The sequence below is a fragment of the Eumetopias jubatus genome, unplaced genomic scaffold (assembly GCF_037043125.1).
Source record: "Eumetopias jubatus isolate StellerSeaLion01/CBP00866 unplaced genomic scaffold, mEumJub1_p1.0 scaffold_1, whole genome shotgun sequence".
NCBI classification, from domain to species: Eukaryota; Metazoa; Chordata; class Mammalia; order Carnivora; family Otariidae; genus Eumetopias; species Eumetopias jubatus.
The window spans coordinates 202,626,487-202,642,162 of record NW_028274807.1 but is presented as its reverse complement, the minus strand read 5'-3'; the positions used below and the strand labels follow the sequence as shown (position 1 = coordinate 202,642,162).

The 15,676-nt window shown below is 40.2% G+C and overlaps 1 protein-coding gene and 1 pseudogene across 3 annotated transcripts in view; one reads left to right on the top strand and one right to left on the bottom strand.

Moving 5' to 3' along the window:
- Positions 1-15,676, top strand: part of SACM1L (SAC1 like phosphatidylinositide phosphatase) — a 56,671-nt gene that overhangs the window by 29,336 nt on the left and 11,659 nt on the right. For all 3 annotated transcript variants that reach the window (XM_088028758.1, XM_028087022.2, XM_028087021.2), the window contains 6 exons: positions 1,399-1,500; positions 3,591-3,676; positions 4,457-4,543; positions 5,267-5,335; positions 10,986-11,065; positions 14,992-15,090. In XM_088028758.1, the coding sequence (XP_087884884.1) occupies positions 1,399-1,500; positions 3,591-3,676; positions 4,457-4,543; positions 5,267-5,335; positions 10,986-11,065; positions 14,992-15,090 (523 nt within the window). The remainder of the gene's footprint in view (positions 1-1,398; positions 1,501-3,590; positions 3,677-4,456; positions 4,544-5,266; positions 5,336-10,985; positions 11,066-14,991; positions 15,091-15,676) is intronic.
- Positions 8,841-9,071, bottom strand: LOC148165129 (small nuclear ribonucleoprotein G pseudogene; annotated as a pseudogene).

Genomic DNA, 15,676 nt, shown 5'->3' with positions numbered 1-15,676 from the left:
ATTTCCTGATAAAATCAGATGACGAATCTACTCCGTGACCTACTATTCCTAGCTCTTTAGAGCCACCTCCCCAAGATGTTTGTTTGCGGCACTTTTCTGCTAGCAAAAACTGGAAACAACCTGGACAGTCAGCTGGACAGACTGGTGTAGGCTGTGAATGGGATAGAATCCAGCCCCAGCAACAAGGGAGCCCCAGGCACGTACTGCTGAACAAAGTGGGCAAGCCAAAAGACATATACAGTGTAATTACTTTTAGGAATTTGCTCAGTGGCAAAACTAGAAAGACCAGCAAGGGAGTGGTGAACTGAGTGGATGGCGGGCCGCGCGTGGCAGGCAGCAGGGGAGCTAGATGGGGAGGGGCGCCCGCTCTCAGTGCTCCAGAGGTGCCGGGGGTGCGCGTGGGGGCGGATGTGTGAACAGGTTCAGTGATTTTTGTTATGATCAGACAATATTTAACCGAAATTGGCTATTTTAATCAATTCTGAGTGTACAGTTTAGGAAGTGGCATTACCTTCCTAATGTCGTATGAAGAGCACCCAGCCATTTCTTTCTCCCCTATTGGAAATTCTCAGTCCATTAAGCAATAGCTCCCCAGACATGGCTCTTTTTGTAAATATTTAGATACATTGTGTATTCTTTTCTATTTGTTAGAGTTCCTAATAACATTGTTTGAATGTAAGAGATTTGCCATCTCCAGAGGCTGCATTGCTGAGCGGGAGTGAGCAGGTGGATAGTGCGCGCTACCTTTACTAGTTGTTAGGGAGGTGGGTTTAGATTAAGAAAAGCTTTTGGGGGAGATACTTTTTTTTTTTCATACTCACTTTTACTTTTCCTGTCTCAAGGACAAAGTAGAGTCAGAATTTGTTTCTGGATCCTTAAATCACAGTTTGATCTGTAAATCTTCATATGCATACAAACTGTTATCGCTGGTTTGTATTTGTAATTATACATATATTTTTGTGTCTTTTTTTTTAATTGCAGTAGTCTCGCACCCCCCTTTTCCATTTCTTACTTGAAGGCAAAACTACTTTACATTTATGTTTTTCATTCAAAGCACAGTTTTTTTGGTGATGTAGGTAATGTTTTACTTTTAGAAAGTGACTGAGGATAGCAGGGAAAGGAAATCATGTTTCTAAAATAGAAACAATGTAACGAACCACTCAGACATACCGTCCGTATGTCATTATAGGATTACTGACTTGACCAAACTTCACAGTCGAATATTACAATATTAAAGGCTTGTGAACATTCATGAAGAACCCAAAAAGATTGTACATTCTTGGTTCGTTTTTCTCTTAAAGACGGAGTCATTCTTGCTAGGGTAAATGGGTTCAAATGTAATCTGGGAATAATACCTATGATTTCTATAAATGTTATATTTTTCTTAACATAGCTAAGTTATTACTATGCACTCGTGTTCTATTAATGGAAAATACTTTGACTGGGTTCTCATCTCGAGGAGGAGTTGTTTCAGAGCCGGTGTGCGCTATTATGTAAGAGGTGAGATTAATTTTGTCAGCGTGATTCAGTACTGGGTTTTATCTATCACTAATTAATGCCTTGTCATACGGTGACGTGAGTGCAACCTTTTGTATTTTATTTGTTTTCATTATCATTTGATAGCCTCACTAAATATTTATCTCCTGCTTCATTATAATAATTAGGTAGGTTTTCTGGGCTTTACTCCAGTTTCTGTAGTTACATGGCAGATATTAATGAGACCCTATAGGCTGCTTCTTACTGCTTTAAGAGGAATTGTTCATGTTGTTTGCCGGATGTCTGAAAGCCAGTTGAACTCTGTAGTTTCATATCAGAAACTCATAGCAGAAAGTGTTTTCTTTTATTGCTCTTGGTTTCTTTGCAGGCATAAAGCTAGACATTTGACTTTATGCCTTCACCTTTAAAGGTTTACATTTTGAGTATTTATTCCCTAGGATTTGTCCTAGCGACATGTTAATTTACTTAAACCAAGCTTTTTAAAATCTGCATTAAAAATTACTGGCATTATGAAAAGGAGTTTTTCTAACTCTTCCCATTTTCTTTTTTTCTTTCTTTTTTTTTGTAAGAAAATCCTGTGGGCCATTAGATAAATTGTAGAAGTTTTGGGCCACGAAGTTGTAAAGCTTATTCCCTTATTACAGGTGATATAGCAGAAGAAGGACATTTTAGTAAGTGACCTGGCCAAGATCACAGAAGCAGAATTAGAATTAGTGACTCCTTCATAACTAGATTTTCTTGGATGGAGACATATTCTTAATTAAATTTTTGAATAGGTAATGCGTTCACATAGTTCAGGTATCAAGAAATATAAAGAGATGTGCCATTAAAAATATTTCTGGGCTTTTGGCCCATCTGCTGCATCTTACTCAGTTGTTAACTTATTTATCCTTCCAGATCATTTTTTAATGCTTTTACAGTTGTGTGTTCTCCTCCCCCTTTTGTGAACATTGGTTGTATACTGAGCACATTTTCTTGCCCCTTGGTTTTTTTCTGTTTTTTGAATTTCATATATCTTGAAAATCGTTTCATAAAGGTCTGCCTCCCCACCTAGCCCCCGCCCCCCCTTCTCTCCTTCCCTCCCTCCCTGTATCCCCACCCCCATGCACACCAATCTCACTCTGACTTCTAAAATATTCCTTAATGAGAATTAATGGAAAGAACCCAAGTATAAGATGCTTCTGGCAAGTAATTTTAGAAGGTTTTGAGAAAGCATTTCATTGCTGATTTGACTCAGTAATTTTGTCCCCGTCGCTATTAACAAAACCACCTACCTCACCTCAACATGTTATATTTGAGAAATAGATCAGATAGAAAGGATGTTAAGAAATATTTGAGGTGGTTAAAAGAATCTATTGATTTCTTGATGGTAATTTAGTAATTTGAGTCAGGGACTAGCTTGAAAGTTGCCTCTGCAAGTTTTTCGTATAAAAGTAGATTATGTGAACAGGATTGTAGAGGATTGCTTCAAATAATTGAAAGGACTAACCAATATTAAGGCTAAACACTTGAGAACAGTGTTTTTCAAACAAGGCTTTGTGGGTATGTTCATGGAGTTACAAGAATTCTAGGATCATACAATTTTTGTGCTTTTATTTTGATAATTGAAATCATTGTAAGCATCTGCCAGACCATTTGCCTTATTACAACAAAATATTGTTAACATAATGACCCACATTTCCATTTAATATTGTGTTTAATGGTTTTAACTTTCAAAATAGTGTTTTTCAAACTGGGATCTATGGGCATACTCTCAGAGGTCCTTGAGGATGACTTTTTCTTGAAAATATTTTTCAAGTTTGAGAAACTGTTTTAGAGGAATTGTATATGTATAAACAATTCATATATTAAACAGGAACCAACTTCATCTGTTTATTAATAGGTCCTTAATACTCCGCCTTAAGCCTGTTGTAATGAGTGAGGTTCTGTTAGCTTTCAGATGGTGTACCATGCATTTGAAATTTATTTTTACAAGTACTTTTCCACTAATTTGAACTGACTTAATTCTTTCCAAGTTAAACTGAATTGATGAGTTTCTGATGTGTTTCTCATGTAACAAATCGAGTTAACTTTGACTTTTTTTTTCGATTTAGGAATTGATTCTGAAGGCCATGCTGCTAACTTTGTAGAAACAGAACAAATCGTGCACTACAACGGGAGCAGGGCCTCATTTGTACAGGCAAGTGGATGTGTCTGTGAGGCGGCCAGCCAGCTTGCCTCCTCTGCTTCCACCATAATTTTCTGCCCTGGTGTTGAAATTTCCCTCTGCTCCCCTGCTTTTTAAAGTAATACCATTCGTTGTCTACGATGTGGGGAAAGTTCCCTCAGAACAAAGCTACTCGTTTAACCTGGCACTCACCTGCCCACATTTCCTGCCCTTGAATTAATTAAATCCCTATGGAGAGGGGAGGGGAGGAGGTCCGAGGGTTAGGGACGTGGAGCCACCTCTCCGCTTCACCCCCTTGACTTCTTCAAGGCAGTGATGATGGGACGGAAGCCAGCTTGTGAAGGCTTTACCCGCCTTGCACTCCTCTGGGGGACAGTCTGGCGCTTGTTGCCTCCTTACGGAGTTCTGGGTCACTTGCTGCCCCAGAGCAGTGGTGGCTCAACATATTTGTAAGTTCATAAATAGACTCATTTGAGAATGAATAAAGCAGTTTTCTAATTTCATCATCATAGCGGATTATATAACAGACATAACTTAATTGCTTATAGATAAATTGGTTTATTTTGGAGTTTAGGGGAAACACAGAACTGTTTACTACCCAAGTAGTACACATGTATATAAAATCAGGAGGTAAAAGTCCTTTCCAAATGTATTCCCACAGAATCGGAACTTTAGGAGTAGGCCTACACAGATTCCTTTCGTAGTTGGTAGGTTGTATTTATGTTTTTTCCTTTGATGAGAGAAACAAGTTAATGTGTATGTTTCTTTTCATATTTCTCTCTTTTCTTTTAGACTCGAGGATCAATACCAGTTTTCTGGTCTCAAAGACCAAACCTCAAGTACAAACCACAGCCACTAATCAACAAAGTAGCCAATCATGTGAGTATCTTCTGTGCTTTTTTCATTGGCTAAAAATAGGAGCTTCATGGCATTATAGTTTGCATGTGGAACATGTAGTTATTCCTCACGAGTCAGAATCCAGCATCTCTGTAGCCATTCTGCTTGGATCTGGCACCTAGTGAACCTCTGACCCAAAGACTGTAGAGATGGCACGTTGGAAATGCGGGAAACTAGCAGATGATTGGACAGCATGGCAAATATAGATTTTAGAGATCTTGTAAGATTTGCAGCTTCATGCTGTTTTAGAGTCTTTAGTGTATTCTGTTTGAGGTCGTGCTCAGATTTAAAGTATGGTATTGTAGCTCAGAACAATGGCTTGTAATTGTTGCTTACTACATGGTATTTAGAATATCTTGAAGACCTGGTCCCAATCCTAGTGTCATTCTCTTGAATATACAAACAGGACATTTAAGGAGATACTTTATTTTTTTAATTTTATTTATTTATTTGACAGAGAGAGAGAGAGAGAGAGAGAGAGACAGCGAGAGAGGGAACACAAGCAGGGGGAGTGGGAGAGGGAGAAGCAGGCTTCCCGCGGAGCAGGGAGCCCGATGCGGGACTCGATCTCAGGACCCCGGGACCATGACCTGAGCCGAAGGCAGACGCTTAATGACAGCCACCCAGGCGCCCCAGGAGATACTTTAAAAAGTTTTATAAATATAGTGTAATTTGGTAAAGTGTATAATTATTTTCTCTTTCTAGATGGATGGTTTCCAAAGGCATTTTGATTCACAAGTAATTATTTATGGAAAACAAGTAATAATCAATCTGGTATGTTTCTTACATGTTTCTTGGGGGGAACAAAACAAAAAACATGTAAAAAAATATTAACATTTACCATTTTAACTATTTTGAAGTGTGCAGTTCAGTGTCATTAAAGTATTTTACAGTGTCGTGCAACTGTCACCATTAGACCATTTCCAGAACTTTTCGTCACGCCAAACAGAAACTCAGTGTCCACTAAACAGTAACTTCCCATTATTCCTCTCCCCTCAACCCCTGGTAACCGTTCTACTTTCTATCTATATAAATTTTCCTATTCTAGATTTACCACGTAAGGGGATCGTATAATACTGATTCCTTTGGGTCTTGCTTATTTCACCGAGCTTGATGTTTTTAAGGTCTGTCCACGTTACAGCATGTATCAAAATTTCATTCATTGTGAAGACTGGATAACATTCCTTTGTATGTTCCATATTTTGTTTATCCATTTATCTGTCGATGGACATGGGTTGTTTCTACATTCTAGTTATTGTGAATAATGCCGCTCTGAACATTGGTGTGCAGGTATCCATTTGAGTCCCTGCTTTCAGTTCTTTTAGGGCTATACCTAGAAGTTGAATTGTTGGATCATATGGTGATTCTAGGTTTAACTTTTTAAGGAACCACTACTGTTGTTCACAGTGGCTACATTTTACATTCCCACCGCAGTGCACCTGGGTTCCGCTTTCTCCACATCCTTGCCAGCACTTGTTATTTTCAGGATTCATTTTGTTAACGTTTTTTTGATTATAGCCATCTTTATGGGCGCGGAGTGGTGTGTCATTGTAGTTTTGATTTGCATTTTTCTAGTGACTAGTGATGTTGAACATCTTTTCATGTGCTTATTGGACATCTGTATATCTTCTTTAGAGAAAGGTCTACTCAAGTATTTTGGTCATTTTAAATCAGGTGGAGGTTGTTTTTGTTGTTGAGTTATAGTAGTTCTTTTTATATTCTGGAGCTAATTCCTTATTAGATGTGCTTTGCAAATATTTTCTCCCATTCTTTGTGTTGTTTTGATAACTGCCAGTTATAGGTCTATTCAGATTTTCTGTTTTTTCATAATTCATGTTTGGGTGGATTGTTTCTAGAAATGTGTCCATTTCATCTAGGTTGTCTGGTTGATTGACATGCAAAATGTTCATTGAATTCTCTTATAATCCTTTTTATTTCTTCAGAATCAGTAGTAATATCCCATCTGTCATTCCTGATTTTAGTAAGTTGTGTCTTCTCTTTTTTTTTCTTGGTCATTATAGCTAAGTTTATCAATTTTGTTAATTTTCCAAAGAACCAAGTTTTGGTTTCATTAATTTTTCTCTGTTTTTCTATACTTTATTCTCTTTATCTCTGATCTTTATTTCCTTCCCTTTGCTAGCTTTGAGTTTCGTTTGCTCTTCTTTTTCTCGTTCCTTAAAGTGTAAAGTGAGGTCCTTGATTTAAGGTCTTTTTTTTTTTTAAATATTTTAATTTATTTGAGAGAGAGCGCGCGTGCACTTATGTGACCATGTGCAAGTGGGGGAAGGGGCAGAGGGAGAGGAGAGAGAGAATCTCAAGCAGACTCCACTCTGCGTACAGAGCCCGATGGGGGGCTTCTATCTCACAACCCATGAGATCATGGTCTAAGCCGAAATCACTAGTTGGCTGTTCAACTGACTGAGCACCCAGGTGCCCTGATCTTATTTTTGAATGGATATGTTTATAGCTGTAAATTTCCCTTAGTGCTGCTTTGGCTTTATTTTATGAGTTTTGGTATATTGTATTTTTGTTTTCATTTGTCTCTATTTTCTAATTTCTCTTGTGATTTCTTCCTTAACACAATGATTGTTTAAGAGTGTGCTGTTTAGGGCTGCTTGGGTGGCTCAGTCAGTTAAGTGTCTGCCTTCGGCTCAGGTCATGATCCCGGGGTCCTGGGATGGAGCCCCGCATCGGGCTCCTTGCTCAACAGGGAGCCTGCTTCTCTCTCTCCCTCGTCTCCTCCCCCTGCTTGTGCTTTCTCTCTCTCTCAAATAAATAAATAAAATCTTTAGAAGAAAAAGAGTGTGCTGTTTAATTTCCTCATATTTATGAAATCTCTAGTTTTTCCTTATTATTGAGGGTTAACTTCATTCCACTGTGATTAGAAAAGATACTTTGTATGGCAGTTATTTTAAAAATTATTAAGACTTGTTTTGTGGCCTGACAATTACTCTGTCTTGGAGACTGTTCCATGCACACTTGAGAAGAATGTATATTCTGCTGTTGTTGGGTGGAGTGTTTTGCTTATGTCTGTTGGGTCCGATTTGTTTGTGGTATTTAGATTCTCTGTTTTCTTATTGATCTGCCTATTTGTTCTATCCATTACTGAAAGGGAGGTGTTGACATCTCCAACTATTATAGAAATGTTTATTTCTCCCTTCAGTTCTTTCAGTGTTGCTTCATACATTTTTGGGCTCTGATGTTTGGTGCATATATATCTTAATTGTTTTACCTTCTTGGTGTATTGACTCCTTGATCACTATATAATGCTCTTTGTCCTTGCAACAGGTTTTGACTTAAAGTCTGTCTTGTCTGACGTTGGTAGAGCTCCCCCGCCCTGCTCTGATTACTAGCTGTCTGCATGGGGTATCTTCCCATCCTTTCACCTCCAGCTTGCTGTGTCTTTAGATCTAAAGTGAACGTTCTCTGTGGCATGTGGTTGGATCATTTTTTAAATTCATTCTGCCAATCTGTGCCTTTTAATTGGAGAGTTAGTCCATTTATATTTAAAGTACTTACTTACTCGTAGAGACTTATTTCTGCCATGTTGCTATTTGTTTTCGGTACATCTTACAATTTTTTATTCTTTGTCTTCCTCTATCATTGCCTTCTTTTGTGTTGAATTTTTTTGTAGTTATATATTTTGATTACCTTCTCGTTTTCTTTTGTTTATATTCTACAGATATTTTCTTTTTGGTTACCATGAGGATTACATACAGTGTTTTAAAGTTGTAATATTTAATTTGAATCGATACCAACCTAACTTCAGTTTGCATACAAAAACTTGATTTCTATAAAGCTTTGTCCCTCCTCTTTGTTATTAATGTCACAAATTACATTTTTATATGTTTTGTTCCCAGTAACATAGATTTATAATTTCTTAAATACATTTGGCTTCTGAGTCCTGTAGACTATTAAAAAAAAAATGGAGGTATAGACCAAGATTACAGTAATGCTGCCTTTTATATTACCTTCACAGGAAATCTAAATACCTTCATGTGGCTTCAGGCTGCTTTATAGCATTCTTTCATTTCAACCTGAAGGATCCCTGTAAGCTTTTCTTGTAGGGCAGGCCCAGTGATAATGAGCTCTCTCAGCTTTTGTTTATCTAAGAATGTCTTAATTTCATTCATTTTTTTTTGACTATTATAAAAGTTTATTTAACAAAAAAGTTCAATATGAAAATGCACACGACCTGATTTTTATATTGTAGTAAAACAGGTACTATGGAGGGGACATGTGGAAGCAGTTGATTGCTTCTGATGAACACCCCCATTGTTTATACTCGCTCCAAGGCTTCTAACATGATGATACTCTTTCCTCGTGTTACCGCCGTTCCAGTATTGTTCTGTGGCCCACTAGTTGCCATCTCCACACATTCATCTATCACAAGATTCATAAACGGATCGAACCCCCGCGATATTCCTTGGACATGTCTGCCACCATTTAATTTCAGTGACAATTTCTTGTCCATAAATTTTTTCAACTTGGGAGGGTGAGCTTTGCTCATGGTGTCTACTGCATGAGCTCAAAGGTGCCCTCATTCATTTTTGAAGGACAGTTTCACCAAATACAGAATTTTTGGTTTAGAGTTCTTTTCTTTCAATACTTTAAATATATCCATCCGCTGCCTTCTAGCCTCCCAGGTTTTCTGAAGTGAAACTGGCCTGTAATCCTATTGAGAATACTTTGTATGTGATGTGTCTCTTCCCTCTTGTTGCTTTCAAGATCCTTTCTTTGTCTTTCAGTAGTTTGATTAGAATGTGCTTGGTATGGATTTCTCTTACCATCCTTGGAATTGGGTGATCTTCTTGGATTTGAAGATTTATGTCTTTCATCAAATTTGGGAAGTTTGGGGCCATTTTTTTTTTTTTTTCCTTCAATAAAGACCTCTAGCCCTTTCTTTTCTTTTCCTTCTGGGACTCCCAGAATGGGTGTATTGTACCTTGGTGATGTCCCGGATGGCTCCAGGGCTCTGCTCACTTTTCCTTATTCATTTTTCTTTCTGCTCTTCAGACTTGGTTAGTTCATTTGTCTCATTTTCAAGTGTGCTGATTCGATTTTCTTCCTGCGCACATGTGCTCTTGAACTCCAGTGAATGTTTAATTTCTGTTTTGTACTTTTCAACTCCACGCCTACTCTTTAGTTCCTTTGAATGATTTTTGTTTGTTTGCTGGTAACCTTACCTTGTTCATGTACCGTTTTCCTGGTTTCCTTTCATACCCTGTTTTCCTTTAGCTCTGAGCGTATTTAAGACACTCGTTTAAAACCCTTTTTCTGATGAAGTCTTCTGCAGGGATGGTTTCTGTCAGTTTATCCTTTTCCATTGAATAAGCCTTGTTTTCCTATTTTTTGGTATGCCTTGGTATTTTTGTTGTTGAAAATCAGGCACTGGGTGGTTATAATATGGCAACTCTGGAAGTCAGAGTCTCCTTTCCCAGGATTTTTCGGCGTTTTTATTTTTGTTTCGATTATTGATGGCTGTGGTAGTCCCATTTGTTTTCCAGTGTTTCCCAACCATTTTTGCAAAGACTCCCTTGTTTATGCTTACTGAAGCCTCTATTCCTTGGGCTCATGTTCAGCTAATGTTTTGACAGAGATTTCTTTGAATGCCAGGAACTGAAACAAAGGCAAAAACCAAAAAAGAGAGAACAGCCCCATCTCTCAGTCTCTGCAGACTGGTTCTGTGCTGGAGCAGTTTTTCTCTGGTTAGCCAGGCTTGCTCGAGTGTAGAGGTCAGCCTGAGGTGAGGGCTCTAGGTCTTCTCAGGAACTTTCAGACATGCCTCTTGCCTGGGTGTGCATGTGGCTTTCTAAAATCCTCCCTATACATGGCTGCTTCTGAATGTCCTAATTTCCCAGAGTTATCACCCCAGCTTCTTTTGCAGCCTGTAGATGGTCTATTTTACGTTTTCCGAAACCCCTTGCTCTAGGCGGCTGTCGGTTTGTAGTCCTTTGTAGCTTGTATGAGCTTTGTGCTACTCTTCCCCTGCTTGTGTTCAGAGTTATGTGAGGCAGAGACAGACAAACCCATCCTTCAGGTCAGAACAAAACATACGCGGTAACTTGCAGATAAGGTCTGGGGTTCTCTCTCCGGTTTGAAGAAGTGAACGGAGAACCTGGTTGCTGCTTAAGACTGAGACTGTCACTGCCCCAGGGATGGAGTTGGCAAGTAAAAATGTCACTAAATTGTCCTACAGTTTTGAAGATACCTTTTTTTTTCCATCGGGGATTTGCTTCATTGCTTTAAACCTTTGATTGTTTTCCAGAGCTCCTACAAAGTCGGCTCAGACAGCTTCCGTTGTTTTCAGTGTTTCTGTGTGAGATCAAGAGCTTGGAGCTTCCTGGCCCACCATTTTGCTGATGTCGCTCTTTCCTTTCAAAGGAACTTAAAAGAAAGCTGTGGTGTTTTTACTTTTTTACAGGTGAATCAGAAGGGCTCAGAGAAACCACTCGAACAGGCATTTGCAACAATGGTGTCTTCCTTGGGCAGTGGAATGATCAGGTACCTCCCTAGAAATCTGCACAGGTGTTTTCAGATTAGATGTGCACTTACATATCCAGCCATCCCCCCTCACCCACGGGCATCTGTTCCCAGACCCCCAGTAGATGCCTGAAACCCACACATGGTACTGAAGCCTAGGTATACTGTAATTTTCTTTAGATACACATACCTATGATAAAGCTTAATATATGATGTAGGCACAGTAGCAGATAAACTGATCATAGAATAATAACAGCAGTAATAGAATAATTAAAACAATGTGCTGTAATAAGAGCTATGTGAATGTGGTCTCTCTCAAAATATCTTGCTGTATTGTAGTTGTATGTCTTGTGATGATGTGAGGGGTAGATGCCTACGTGATGAAGTCAGCCCAGTGACATAGGCACTGTGACAGAGCATCAGGCCACTGGCAGCCTGACCGCATGTCAGGAGGAGGACCATCTGCTTTCAGACTGTAGTTGACCACGGGGAACCAAAGCTGTGGGAGGTGTAACTGTGGATAAGGGGAGACTACTGTATACACCAGTACGTAGATATCAACTAGACATACGGTGATCCCCACTCTTCAAAAAGTCTGTGTCACACCACTTTGTTTTATAAGAGACCCGCATTGGTACTTGTTGTCACTAACCGAAAGAAAGCCAAAGACGATTTTTCACCTTTATGAGAAGGTCATTACCACACAGATGGAGGTCTTTTGTAAAAGCATAGTGGCCTATGGCATGAGGCAGACTTGGAAAGCAGGGGGCACGCTTCGCTTTAGTCTGCTTCAGGTCATAGGAACACTCCACTTCTGGATAGTAGGGGAAACCTGAATTACAGCTCAGCTTTTTTTCCCCCCAGTACTAGATCAAAGAATGATTCTGTTAGCTTGAAATTTTTCTCTGGCATAATTATATTGCAGAATAACTTTTTAACAGTCAGATTTTATTTTATTTTATTTTATTTTAAAGATTTTATTTATTTATTTGAGAGAGAGAGAGAATGAGAGATAGAAAGCAGGAGAGGGAAGAGGGTCAGAGGGAGAAGCAGACTCCCCGCTGAGCAGGGAGCCCGATGTGGGACTCGATCCTGGGACTCCAGGATCATGACCTGAGCTGAAGGCAGTCGCTTAACCAACTGAGCCACCCAGGCGCCCAGCAATCAGATTTTAATTTGAATTTTGTGAGAGTTTAGTCCCTGATCAAAATCCCCTCCTGAGGCTTTGTGTCACGTGGCCACTGGGTCATGAATTTCAGTTCCTCATGATCATTTGGTGTGATCTCTGTGGTCCTGACCATCACATGAGGTGGAGAAATTTACACTTGCATGGTGGCCTTGTCTGGAGCTGCAGCTTTGCCTCTGTAAGTCACCAGACTTACTTAACAAACTCTGTGCAGCTTTGTCAAAATAGAGGGATCCTAGAACATCCAACAGTTGCCCTGTGGAAAGGTGCAAGGTAATGAGTCAGCCCTTTTGGAGCTTTCTGCAGCAGGAAACTGGGCAGGAGGAGAGGGTGTACTGTGGTAGGAAGTGGTCACAGGCACTGGGGGGAGAAACTTTCCAGAGAAATGGTATGAGTTATTTGGGGAGAAATTTTAAACATCCACAAAAATAGAATGATATAATGAGCATTTGGGGAAGAATTTAAGTGTCTTTCCTCCAACTCAAAAGCTCTTGCAAATTCATCAGACCCACCCTTTCCCACCCCCCCGACTCCATGCACACTTCTGCCTTCTCGCAGTGGAACTTTCTTAAACACTCTTTGGAGAACTCAGAGGAACTTAGAATATACCTTAGACCTGAAAAATTAGAACCTCTGGGTTTGGAGTCCAGCATGCGTACTCTGAGAGAAGTTTGTCTGCTGGCTGCTGTGTCCACCCTTTGTTAAGGCCCTCTCTCTGCTCCAGGGGGTTTCCACAGATACACTTGTCTCAAGAGTTGTCTTGAGTTTGTAGCAGCAGCTAACTTTGAGAACTTGCAGCATCAGTCAGAGTCTAGAGTTATGCCCTTGGTGTTCCAGGAGCTTGGAGGGCACCCATAGCCCTCACCTAAAGAGCAAACACCCAGAGCTGTTGTCATTTTCCTTCCACGAGCTCTAAAGACCACCAGACAGAGGAGCATATTAAAAAAGTATATTTGAATTTTTTTTAATAAGATTTTATTTATTTATTTGACAGAGAGACAGCGAGAGAGGGAACACAAGCAGGGGGAGTGGGAGAGGGAGAAGCAGGCTTCCCGCAGAGCAGGGAGTCCGATAGGGGCTCGATCCCAGGGCCCTGAGACCATGACCTGAGCCGAAGGCAGTCACTTAACCAACTGAGCCACCCAGGCACCCCTATTTGCACATTTTTTAATTGAGTAAATCCATATTCTGGCAGGGGGAAAAATCAGTCTGTTGGTTAAAGTGAAATTAAACGGTAGACTTAATGTCATGTGTCAGATATAGGTTTTTTGGACTGATTCACTTTTTAGTTGTTCAGTGATTATTGCTTTGAGTACATTAAATGAATGAAGTTGATGGATTGGTGAATGACCTGAAGGAGAAAGGTCATGTGGTTGCGCTTCTGAGGAATGGTGGGACTCGTTAGCAATGGAAGTTTTTCTTTTGGGAACCGGATGAGAAAATGAACCATGCAAGGTGATGTGTCTCTGAGGGTTTCTTCCTAGAACCTGGAAAGAAGCAGAACTGCTTGACTCTTGGGGTCAGAAGCAAAATAATATATCTACAGTCACACATTGTCAAAATATAACAATGCAATTCATTCTTTAGATACCAATGTGATTTTAGAAGGATGCGCACTAAGAATCCAAATGCATTTAGGTGCTGGCCAGCTGCTTACGTTCTTCAAGCCGGTCTAGGGCTGTCGCTCTGTGGGAGTACCCCGAAGTGACTGTCACTTTATCACTCTTGTGGCAGTGGCCTCTGGAAGTGCTTCCTCCACTCCCAGTCTTCACCAAGTCTAGCCTCATGGTTAGCTAACCTCTGTTTTTGTACTGATTTCTAAGGAGACCGTTCTCACCTCATCAGTGAGATAACCATTGAGGTGGCAGGGGCCCCTCTGGACCTCCTTAGAAGCCCTCACTCTACTGATGCTCCTTTGGTCTGTTGGAGCCAAGGGAGTGACACGTGGGCAGACGCCTCATCTGAATTTCACTGTGTGGACCAGAGCTCGATGTCCTTCCAGTCCTCCTACTTAGGACTTGACCTGGTTCCTGACTCCCTTGACTTTCAGGAACTGGTTCATGATTTTCTTTTCCCCCTCTCAGTTGGCAACATTTTCCAGCTCATGGTAGGACACCTTCACTGTCAGATGTGTTCTAACCTTCAGAAGTGGCCTATTAAATACCAGATAACGAAAAACAACCCATTGCAGATCGGCAGGGAAAGTCCCTCTGCCACATCTGTGTGAGATGTACAGATGGTGATAAGGACAGCGGGTGCTTTGATGTTAAGGAAGGTGATGAACAGTGAGTGACCAGGGTGGGGGCCATGCGGCCTCTGTGCTGCTGACAAACCCCAGTACAGATCTGACACTCGTCGCATCCTCCTCACACTGATTTGAGTTCGACCATTTTAAACATTTTACTCAGTTTGAAAAATAATTCAAAGGGACCTTGTTCTTTGTACATGGGGGTAAAGAATACACCCTGGCTATTCATTTGGATAAGGCTACTTTATATTATACACCGGATTGCTATACCTGAGCCCACTTCTGCTTTCTGCCGGGCTTCTTCTCTACTCCTATCTCAGGGCCTCTAGAAGAACACGTGAAGACAGAAGAGTGTGTGTGTGTGTGTGTGTGTGTGTGTGTGTGTGTGTGTAAACCCGCAGTGAAGAAGAAATCTGTACGCTCAGATAAAGAGGAAGATCCACTTATGAACATAGTGGTAGAAGGAAAATGACTCCTCTTTGGTCAGTTTCTGCATATCTTTTCTTTTGGTAGATATATTGCCTTTGACTTCCATAAAGAATGTAAAAATATGAGATGGGACCGACTAAGTATCCTGCTGGATCAGGTAGCAGAAATACAAGATGCACTAAGGTAAGCTATATCATTCCCCCGTGGAGGTCGAGGGAAGAGGGTCGTGTGTGTATGAATCATAGTTCTTATGCCTTACCTAGCAGACGTACACAAATACAGTTCACTGGGTTGACAGCACTTGTTTATACTATGACTTTTAGTTTTTTCATTGTAAAGATGAGACTTGATGATTTAAAAATATTTTAAAAGCAACCCAAAGCCAGGTATTCTCACATTTTTGTGAATCAGCTGCCACTCGTTTACAAAGCTTTACATAATTGAAGTTAGTGTACTAGTATTTTATATTCTGTTGTTTTCACCTGAACATCCTATCATGGATCTCTGATATTTTGTCTCTGTAACGATGGTGCTTAACGGCTTTTCTGTACTCCACTGTGTCATAATACAGGTTCAGTTAAGTGTTCTTTTTCATATTAGCCATCTGTCTTATTTTCTTTTCTCTTCCTACCACAAAAGACTGAGCTGCAATGAATCGCTCTGGGTATATGTATTCTTACTTCTGTTAAATTCTTTCCTAAAATAAATTCTTGAGAGTAGGATTAATGGTTCAAAGGGTCTGAATAACTTTATGGTACTTTCCGCGCAT